Consider the following 11521-nt stretch of genomic DNA (forward strand, 5'->3'; position numbering starts at 1 on the left):
GGTAGCCAGCTTTCTACCTTCTCTGGAACATGGAGAGAACATCTGGGAAAAAGCTCAACTTATTACCCACAGCCCCAGACATTCCCATACCACCTCATCTCTCAGAACCTGACTCCACACTGCTAACTGGCCTTGTGTACCGCTTCCATAGCTGACCATGGTCACGAACCTGCTTTGACATCTTATCTTTTTCTTAGAGGCATTATACAGACTCATGGCTCAATTTTTCAAAGCTCACAACAAAACCACAATATCTATTTCTAAATTAAAAATTCAGATTTCCAGACTTCCCTAGCTACTGTATCTTCTCCCTCTCTTTTGGAGAAATTATCTTTCAACATCTCCTCCAGAGTTGAGAGTTTTAAACCCATCCTCCGGGACAGGCTTCAGGGGTTCTCTGAATCCTCTTTCACATTCTGTGTAAACTTCTCTGTGTTTATGAGCCTTTGTCTATATTTCTGGAGAGAAGGCCCACCTGTTTATCAGATACTCATAGTGACCCTAAGGCCTCTCATGGGTTAAAAAATCTGTTACAGAGATTTCCCATGATTTTGAAGGCAGAAAGGATCTGAGATAGTGCTTAATTGAAACTCTCATTTCACATACAGGGAAACTGAGGCCCATAGAGATATAATTCTTTTTCTCAGACCAGTGCAACAAGGTAGTGACATCATAGCATGGGAGTCCAGAAGCAAAAATTTGATATTTTTTAAACTTGTAAATACCTTCCATTGTTCCTCATCTCACCTAAGATTGGATTCTGGGAAGCCTGGTAATTTGTGCACAGGGAGTAAGGAGGTTAGATGACTGTCTTTTGGAAGAACTGTTTTTCTCCTTTGCTTTTTTGGTAATTTACTCTGAAAGCCGGTAGGTATTTTATTTCCAGACTTGTTCAGAAAATCCTGTTCACGCTGTTAAAGTCTTTGCCCATGCAAATACCCAGTGCTGTTCTTGGCCAGCAGGAACCGTCACACTGGGACGTTGCTCCATTGTGCGTGTGTGCACGTTTCCAGGCATGTGCGCAAGTGTGCACTTGGTAATGCAATTGCAAAGCAAACTGCAAATGCCCATAATAGGAATCAAGAGAAAAGTCTGAAGTTAGACTTTTGTTTAACGCTTGGCTTCCTAGAAGTTTGTAAAGAAGGTGTCTGTTTAGGGAAAGCCTTATTAAGCCTGGATGGTTGCCCTTAGCAAATGAAAGTGTTGACTAAACCTTGCTCTCTGTTGTGAAATGTAAGTCTAGTGAAATTCAAACACATTGTAAATTTACTAATCAGCTGTAATCAAAGTAGAGGGATATAAATACTCCCAGAGGGTGGCTCCCTGTGAGGACAACCGATGAGGTGACTTGGGAGGCCGTGGGTGGCTCTCAGGAGAGTTAAGGATGTCCATGGCCATCCCTGCTCCAGCATGAGCCTGTGTTTGTATGAAAGCACAGGCTCCAAAACAGCCTGGAAGATAGCTGAGAGAACACCTAGAATGAAACTTGTATTTTCCCAGAAAACTAAGCCAAGGTCCCTAGAGAAATGGCTTTGCTTAGGCTTCACACTGTGGCTCAATGGCAGGTCAGAGACGAGGGCCCCACACCTCGGTGTCTAGCCAGGGATCTGGCCCTAGCACCGTGTTGCTGAGTCACGTCGGGCTGCCTAGGGGATGTCGCAGAAGGAGCTCCTGGAGGACACATGCATTCATCATCTGCTCAAAACTGCACAGCAGGTGGATGGTGACATTGACACATCACAAAAGTAACAGACTGCTTGGAGGGCAACGTGCTAAGCACTTAACGGGAATTATCTTAGTAAGTCTTTACACCACTGTGATGAAGCAGGTAGCATTCTCATAATTGTCATTTTACAGATGAGGACACTGAGGTTCTGGGAGGTTAAGAAACTTGCCCAAATGATGTAGTAGGTGGCCAAGCTGGAATTCCAAAGCAAGGATTTGTAAAGATTATGCTAATCAAAACTCCCACTGCCCTTGTCTGTTTTTGTTCTTCCCCTACAGCATACCTACGTTTTCTTGTCTCAGGGAGCATGATGTGTGAAGGACTTTGGTTCTCATTGGCCAGAGACACCGAGTCCATCTCAGTCTGAAGTCCTGGGATCTGAGATTCCCTGAGTGTGTGGATTCCCTGCTAGGCAGGATGCAGTTTGACTGACGAGTTCCTTTTCCTTTATTTTCTTCTATTTAGCCACTTGCTTTTCCTGATATCCTGTTTTAGGAGGCTGTTAGGTCCCTGGGCCAGAGGCCTTTTATAGCACCCAAAAAATTGCCTTGTAGCAATCTGACAATTTTTTATAATAATTTGCATCTTATTTCTAAATACAGTAACAATTTGGGGTCTTTTGTGTTATTTTTGTGTTTTGGCTCATCATCATTCAGTTTGGATTTTGTTGTGTGAAGTTCCCCAACTCCTGGCCTATTTCCATCCACCCTTTTATTCATGGGATAAATAGTAACTGTGTACCTACCCCCAGAACCTCCTATGACAAGGCACCCTAGGGCTCAGAGTAAGTTGTCTTCCCCCCCCTTTCTTTTGACTATTGATAACACAAATAAAGCTGCAATAACTATCTTGGTTGAGACACAGCTTTCTAAATGCTTGTCGATAGCTTGCTGGTGTACGACCTTAGTTTTTACTGCATCCCTGCCTTGACCACCCATCCTGCCCTCAAGAGGACACAGGGCTCCTCTCTGGGAAGATCCAGGGTTGGCAGAAAGGAAAGATTTCCTTCTTGACTTGTGATATGGCCTCTGTGCCAGGCCCTGTGCTAGGCCCTGGGAATGGAGTGGGGAGCGAGGCTCAGCCCTGTCCTCTGGACAGCCTGGACTGGCTCTCTACATCTTACATTTGATTTTTAACAACAGTAGGAGAGGATGAACGCTGGAGAGGAACAGAAACCAGAGATCTGGGCTTGCAGCCCTCCCTGTTAACCTCGACACGGCCCCCTGTGTCCTCTTGGTTTCCTGTCCCTCACCACAAGAAGCAGTGTTCAAATCGGTTTCTAGATGGCTCCGATGTGGCCACGTTTGGGTGGGTCTGGTGCATGTTGGCTCAGCTGGGAACATGCCAGTGTTTGGGGGTTGTTGTTGTGCAAGCCTGAGGGCCGGCTCACTGCACGAAGTCAGGGTGTCCTGGTGGGCCTTGTTCTGCTTTGTGATGACAGCAGCCCTCCAAGACGGTCAAGCTTGACCATATAAATTACCGTATAAATAACCATGATGGGTATGAATGACTCACTTAATGATTTCATTTCTGTATTTCACACCTTTTGGTGCTACCATGCTATGCATTGAGGGTCCAGGATGTGTAAGGCACTAGCACAGCACCTGAGATATTTTTGAGTGGTGGGGCAGAGAATGTGGTACAAAAAGATGAATGAGGCTGGATGCAGTGGCTCATGCCTGTAATCACAGTGCTTTGGGAGGCTGAGTGGGGAGTATTGCTTGAGGCCAGGAGTTTGAGACAGCACTGAGGGTCCAGGATGTGTAAGGCACTAGTACAGCACCTGAGATATTTTTGAGTGGTGGGACAGAGAATATGGTACAAAAAGATGAATGAGACTGGATGCAGTTGCTCACGCCTGTAATCACAGTGCTTTGGGAGGCTGAGGGGGGAGGATCGCTTGAGGCCAGGAGTTTGAGACCAGCCTGGTCAATACAGCAAGATTCTGTTTCTTACATTAAAAACAGCAACAACAACAACAACAACAACAACAACAACCACCCATGAACAAGATCTAAGGAGTGCAGGGAAGGGAGTGGGTGCCTCTCAGCACACAGTGAGGCTGGTGCGCTGAGAGGTTTCCCCTCATTGGGATTTCTTTGTTCTCTTTGCTATTCCTCCCATTCAAGCAACCCTTTCTCTGCTCTTCCCTAGGTAAGGGGTGTGAGAGCAGAAAGACAAGCAGTCCTCTTTTGGCTGCAGTGACCACTGGGGTGCTCTGGCCAGGTCTCCCCGCTAGCTGCAGTGACAGTTGATGATGGCCGTGGCAGAGCCCGCACTGGATGCCCCCTCCTGCTGCAGGGAATGGCCTCGTTTCAGGTCATATCCCCCAGGTTCTGAAACTGACCGAGGAAGGAACGCAAAGGCTCGGCCCTCTTGCCTCAACTTGGGACAACTCTGATGGGCCGTCCCAGCTCGAGAGCGCCACTTAGGATTGGCTGGGGGTGGCTCCAAGTGTAGTCTCGTTGCAGCCAGCTTCAGCTTCTGCAGCATCCTGCCTTTCTCACTTCTTTACAGGAGAATCTCCCAAGAACACCCTCTGATCAGCACTCTGCATGCAATTTCCATCTCAGACTCTGTTTCTAGGAAGACTTTCAGGCAGCTGACACTGGACGTGGTTGTGAGTTGCAGACCCTAATGAAAAATTGGAGAGGAAGCAGGTGGCCGGCTGATGAAATGATAACCAGAAGGCCTGTGGGCTTGGGTGGCTGAGGCTGAGGCTACTGAGTGTTGAAGAGAGAGAGGCAGAGGCGCAGGATGACTCATCACTGGTTTCAGGCAAACTGTGAAAGCCAGAGCACTTCCTTGGCAGCATTTAAGAAAACCCCGATGATCTGCAGCTGGAAGGCAGGTTGGCTGGAGGACCAGTCTGAACCCTGAGTAGGTTAAGTTCTCAGTCCTTCAGACACAGGGCTCTAATGGGAAAGAGGTGAGACCCTTACACTTAGCGTGGGAGCCCTGGACAGTTGGGAACCCTGAACACTTACATGCCCCTGAGTCCCCTGGGCCTGCAGAAATGGCCTATTTCTCATGTCATGTAGAAGATTGTAGACTGCTTGAACCTGGGAGGCGGAGCTTGCAGTGAGCCGAGATTGCACCATTGCACTCCAGCCCGGGCAACAGAGCGAGACTCGGTCAAAAAAAAAAAAAAAAAAAAAAGCAAGACTTTCCTTTTCTGAAGATCATACAGAGGTCTCAAATGAGGTAGGTATCATATAAGACAATGCTTGACCCATCAGGATCTACCCTCATCATTCCTGTTGGCAAAACCAGAAGAATAACAAGAACCAAATCTCAGCACAGCCCGACTGGGGATGAGCTGGGCTGGCTTGGCCAAAAGGGGATATCAGGTGAAGGAGCTGTGGGGTCGAGCTAATATGTTGCAGAGGACCTGGGAATATATTCATGGGATTGGATCAAAGAGTGTAGATATAAAATCGAATAAGGTTGAGTTTATTGAGAGGGAGCACTCTAGGTGGTACAGGATTAAGCATCTTGGTCAAGATCCCTGGAGAGAATGCTAAGACTCAACCCAGATGTTGCTTAAAAGCCTAGAGAAAGCAGTGACCCACACTCAGGCAGATGGTGGAAGGAGGGACCAAATGGCTCAGAGAAGTGGCCATGCTGGAGTGGACATGCTAGCATCCATGGTGCTGACTATCTTCATGAGATGGCCTGGAGGACTTCCCATGTACAAAGGAATGCACTGGTGAGAGTGGCCCCAAAGTCACTGAGCTCAGGAATGGCTGTGCTCTATGTGCCAGAGCTGATGACAGATGATGAAATCACAGAACTGGCTCCTGGTAGCAACGGGGATGACAGGATCCTGGGATTACAAAGGCCAGGTGGTGTGCTCACCATTGGATGCAAGGCAGAGGCCATGATCACAATGAGAGGCAAGATCAGTGGGGCACCCAGGGGGTTCCTGCCCTGCAGAGAGCTCTCAATAGGCTCATTGTTTTAGGAAGGAGATAGATGGGCACCCAACAAGGGCAATGCTTAATTTCTACAAGAAAGCACGTGTGGATTACCAGGAGGTACAATAGTCAGGATCTTTTGCCTAGTTTCTTGAATGGAGCTAATTCTCAGCCCCAGAATCTGTTGACTGAAGGAGGAGCAGAGCTCTTCCCAGGAAGGATGGTACCATATTACAGCAGGTGCATTCAGCAATAATTCCCCCACTTCTCTCCTAAAGGTATCTAGGACATTTATTTAGGCAAATGCACACTGGGGAAAGACGAATGCCTTAGGGACTATTAAGCTAACATTGATATTTGGAGACCGAAGATGCTACCATAGCCCTCCTATTAGACTGGAGACCAGGAAGGCAGGTAATAAATGGAATCTTTGTTCAAGCCTAGCTCACATTCTTCATTTCCCTGGTTCTCTAGTATAATAGGAGTGAATGGCAGGTTCGTTGGCAGAACCTGCACGTTGGCTCCTTGGCCTAGAATAAAAGATGTTGTAGTGGGGTAGGCCTCTTCCCCTACGAGATCGTAAACCACAGATATGACCACATCTTGCGTTGATGGCAGGAATGTCAGACATGAGTGTTACCCTCAAAGACTTAAAGGATGCAGGGGCTGTGGCCCTTGCCATAGCCTCATTTAATTCACCAGGCTGCCCCTCACACAGACCTGGTGGGCCATGATGGGGGACAGTAAATATCCATACAGTGAGTCAAGTCATATCTCCACCTGCAGTGGCTGTGCCAAGCGTGGAACTTTTGCTAGACAAGATTAAACGGAGTCTTTGGCCTCTCTAAGGAAGCTATTGACTTGGTGAACTGTGGTTTTTCATCCTTGAACAAAGGAGGATCAGAAGCAGTTCACATTGACCTGGAACAAACAAAGAATACTTTTATGGTCCCATTCCTGGTCCATGTGAACTCTCTCACTTTGTTGCTTAAAAAAATTCTTATTTATGGTTTATTTTGCATATTTGTTTCTAAAACAGACTCATATAATAAATAAAATCATAATATTTTGATAATGGTAGAGACTAAATCATACAGTTTGTTGATTTTATATTTTTAAGTGCATCTTTAGTTTTTAAATGAGGCAAATTTCAGTTGTCTCTGAGGAGCTTAGAATTATCCAGTTATTTTTTAAGCATGCTAACTTTTGTTGTTTTTTAGTCTGAAGTCACCTGCCCTGTCTGGACATTCCATAGACTACCACTTTTACCCACGACTTCGATGTGGCATGCTCATTGGACCAGATAAGCAAGCAGTGGCAAGTGGATTGGAGGTCTTGGTAAGCCACATGCATAGCGAGGCTGGGAGGTCAGCCCTGTGAAGACTTAGAGGCCTTCCACATTGGTGGAGTTTTTAGGGACTTAACAGGAGAGTCCCTCCAAAGTAAAGAGAGATTGCATTTCATACCTCCTCCCATTAAAGAGGTAGCACAGTGCTGAGGTGCCTCTTTAGCTTTTGGAGGAAGCATAGTTGGCCCTCGTGAACACATTTTGAACCCATTTTCTGGGTGGTGTGGAAGGCTGTCATCTTTGATTGGGACCCAGAAAGAAAAGCATTCTCAGTAGGTCCAGGTGATGATGGTGAAAGTAACCTTGTCATTTGTGCCATACGACCTGGACAACTGTATGGTACTCTGTGGCATTTATGGTGTGGTGTGGCAGAACTTGACGGCACTGCATGCACGTGTGATACATCACAGAGGTATGGAAGGGACATCATGTGGAGCTCATGGCAAGCCCTGGGAGAATCACTGCACTCCTGGCGTTCTGGAGAAAGGCCATGCCATCAGCACCAAAGAATACATCATTTGAGAAGTGGCTCCTGGTGTGCTTCTCAGCCCTGATAGAGATGAAGCATTTCATCATGCGAGGTTGAGTAACCACATGGCTGGGCTGGTTTCTATCAGACTCAATTGCTTATACACTTGGGTGGGCCCAACAGAAGGGGAAGTAGGATATCTAGGACTGAACATGAGCAGGGCCAGAGAGAACAAGGAAGTTGCACAAATGGTTTGCTTGGCCCTCAGGTCATCCACCACTCTTGTTCTGCTCTTTCTCCATCTGCTTACACTGATCGCCTTCTCTCAGGCCAGGATGGCTTGATTCATTGGCGCATGTGCATTTAACATGGATTGCAGGCAGCAACACTCAGGGATGGCCCTGGGAGACAGCAGTGAGGGGAAATCTTCTGATGCACTTCCATCTGGGGAGGTCCTCTGGTCATCCACTTTGTAGGGAAAGTGAGGTGGCCTGAGGTAAGCATATGTGCCCTGTGACATTTATGGCAAGGCTCACGGGCAGTAGGATGTTAGAAAAAGAGAAAGATTGGAACACAAGAGACAAGGAAGTCTGGGGAAGGGGCCTGTGGATGGACCTATCAGGGTGAGTGCAGAGTGTGAAGATCTGGGTATCACATGGTGATCACCAGCAAAGAGCACTCACTGTGGAAGGGGCAGAAACAACCACATAGGCGACTTGGCTGGTGGACATTAGTGAGCCTGTCATTGTCTCACCCAGTGCAGGAACATTGGATGCCCTAGTTGCAGAAATGAGGCTGTGCAAGAGCCCCTCAGCACAGGCTCCCACTCTCCGTGGCTCTTCTACATGCTGCTGCTGCTGAATGTCTAATCTGTTGGCAGCAGAGACTAGCAACACCAAGCCCCCATATTAGTCTTTTAAAGACACTAATCAACTATTAGGTAGCAAGTTGGCTCTGTGGACCTTTTCTCCCATGCAGGGGATAGAGACTCCTCTAGACCTGGGTCATCAGATAGTCTTGGCATAAGTTTACCTTTCCTGCCTGCAGGGCCTACGCCAGCATCACCATCCACCAACACAGGGTTCCACCTAACAGTGCTTTAGGTCAAGAAACCCATTTTATCACAATGGAAATTCAGCAGTAGGCACATAACCATGGGTTCCAGTTTCCCCATCACATATGACGTCACCCAGAAGCTACCAGCTTGACAGAGAGGTGGATGAGCCTTGTGTAAATAGTTAAGGGCCCAGATTAGAGATGATATCCTATGAGGATGGGCCACTGTCCTCCAGGACAGTGCACATACTATGTCGATGCTGCTGTGTCCCAAATAGGTTGGAACCAAAGAAAAGAATAGTAGTAGGAGCAGCCTTACTTAGCATCACCCCCAGTGACCTACTTAGGGAATGTGTGCTTTCTTTCTCTGACATATGAGGTTCTGTGGGTGTAGAGATCCTGGCTTGCAGAGCAAGGATGCCTCTGCAGGAGGACACAGCAAAAGTCCCAACGAACTTTAATTTACACCAGCCATTTTGTCACTTAGAGTCTTCATGACAAGGATCAGCCATAAAGGAAGGGAGATATCATCCTGGTGGGCACAGCTGGCCAAGGGAAGTGGGGCTGAGGATGCACAGGGCCAGGGCAGAATTGATTGTTGCTCGGAGGATGCACCGGGGTGTCTCTTGGTGCTCCCATGCTCAGTTTTAACTACAAGTGGCCAAGTGCAGATGTCATAGCTTGCAAAGGGAATGATAACTAGAGGTGCAGACCCTTCAGAGATGATGGTCTGGACTGCCTCACCAGGCAAGCTACGTAGACCAGCAGAGGTGCGAATTGAGGATGGGGGGAATCTCCAACCAAGGGTGGAGGAGGACAATGATGAATATTGGTTATAGCCTTGAGATCAACTGCAGCAATGGGGGTTGAAATTTATTCTACTAATCTTCCCTTGTAAATTTCCCAGGTAACCAGTTCAACCAAAATCCTGGGACAGCTGTTCCCTGATGCGGCACACTTCCTAGAAGAAGCAAGTGAATTTAAAGCGGAGTGAACTGTAGGCGAGTTCACGACCAAATCTGTGATGCTTTCCCCAGATCTTTCTTCAGGGCCAACACATCCATTGCTCAGCTGTGATAGACAGGAGTCAGGGGTGGCTCACCTCTCTCACTGGGAATTGCCCTCAGCAGTAGGGAACTCATTCAGGGTTAAGGCATCTCCTTGAGGAGGCCCATGTTCAATTACTGGTTGACACAGGAATATGAAGGCCTGGCCCTCGTCTCAGCTTGGAATAAATCTGAAGGCCCATCACAGCTTCAGAGATGCTTGGAGAAGGCTGAGGTCTCCCCTGCAACCTTATGGTGAGTTGTCTTCTCTCTCTGCCCAACTCTGCCTTCCTTCCTTAAAGAGGTTTCTTTGACAACACTTCTTGTATTAATCTGTTGTCATGCTGCTAATAAAGACATGCCCTAGGCTGGGTAATTTATAAAGGAAAGAGGTTTAATGGACTCACAGTTCCACATGGCTGGGGAGGCCTCACCATCATGGCAGAAGGCGAATGAGGAGCAAAGTCACATCTTACTTACATGGTGGCAGGGAAGAGAGGGTGTGCAGGGAATTCCCCTTCATACAATCATCAGATCTCTACAATCATCAGATCTCTTGAGATGTATTCACTGTCATGAGAACAGCATGAAGAAGAGCCGCCCCCATGATTCAGTTACCTCCCATTAAGATCCTCCTATGATGTGTGGGGATTATGCCAGCTACAATTCAAGATAAGATTTGGGTGGGGACACAGCTAAACTATATCACTTCTCAGTAACCTTTTTCATGCAATTTCAGGCTGTTTCCTGTAAGCTGGATTTTAGAACATCCTAGGCCTTTAGGATATTAGGCTTTATGGAATACGTCAGGTTCTAGAAAAAACGATCATGAGCAAGAGTAATAATGACTCCTCACTAAACAAAAACAAAATAAAACAAAACAAAAAAAGAAACTTAGGACAAAAGTTTCTCAGTGAATACTCTTATTGTTATGCTGTGGCTATGACTCTCTTTATCCCTAAGGATGTTTTGCTTTAAAATTTATTTTTGTCTGATATTCATAGAGCTAATTTCATTTTATTGGTAGTAATACTTGCCAGAAAGACCAAAAATCTTCAAGCTATGAGTTTTGTTTTAGTTAATGCAAATTTGCATTGATTTGAGTAGAAAGCCTATTTTTCATTGTAAATTCTCAAAGCCTTCCCCTGCTCTTAGTCCAGTCTTCTCAGCACCAAGGGCGGTCCCTGTGTGTTTTTGGGTGTGGGATTTACTTCCCCTATACCCTTACAATGAGGATATAATATTTTGGGATCCCAGACTTATGGAAGAAGCCTCTCCTATTGGACTCTCTACTTTTTAATGGGACCTGGGCTTTTTCATAAAGGCTGTGAAAATGAAAGTTCACCAGATTTGCTTTTAAGGCAGAAATTATTTCATTGCTCTTATTCCTCGTTACCAACTTTCCCTTAGATTTTGACCTGATAATTCCTTATTATGTAATAAAGATGTTTTTAAGAATTTTAAAACATTTTAATCCAGAATTTTTAGTGTTTGATCAAAATACTCAGCCTTGCATGTTACTGGAAACAGAAATCCTAGAGGTAATTTTTTAAACAAAGAAAATTTTGATAATGGTGAAATTTTAGCATCTACTCACTCTGCACATGCAGGGAACTCATTTAATTGGTATGATGCAAATATACACTTTGAAATTGGCATGATGCACTATGGGATCCTGAGGCTCCATCATGTTCATTTTAGTTCACTTTATGAGAGAGAGAGAGACTGTTTCACATTTATTGGATGGTGTTTCCGAACAATTTCAACAATTGATTTGCATTATACAGTCGAGACAATAAAATTGAAAATAAATTAAAGCCACTTAAACAACTGTTTTGTGGAATAAATATGTAAAATTTGAATATTTATGATGGTAAATCAGATTAAGTTGCTGAATACTTTTTTCTAATCTTTCATCAATGATGCAAAGCTCTCAGGAGTAAGTTTATCAAGTTTTTG

The 11521-nt window shown here is 45.8% G+C and overlaps 1 protein-coding gene across 1 annotated transcript in view; it reads left to right on the forward strand.

Moving 5' to 3' along the window:
* The window catches only part of LOC134806938 (putative uncharacterized protein encoded by LINC00299), a 29200-nt gene extending 19609 nt beyond the window's left edge, over positions 1-9591 (forward strand). The window contains exons 4-5 of the mRNA XM_063789325.1: positions 6864-6981; positions 9424-9591. Coding sequence (XP_063645395.1) covers positions 6864-6981; positions 9424-9510 — 205 coding nt within the window. The 3' untranslated portion in view covers positions 9511-9591. The remainder of the gene's footprint in view (positions 1-6863; positions 6982-9423) is intronic.
* Positions 9592-11521: the final 1930 nt, after the last annotated feature.

Source organism: Pan troglodytes, chromosome 12, assembly GCF_028858775.2.
Source record: "Pan troglodytes isolate AG18354 chromosome 12, NHGRI_mPanTro3-v2.0_pri, whole genome shotgun sequence".
Classification (NCBI taxonomy): domain Eukaryota; kingdom Metazoa; phylum Chordata; class Mammalia; order Primates; family Hominidae; genus Pan; species Pan troglodytes.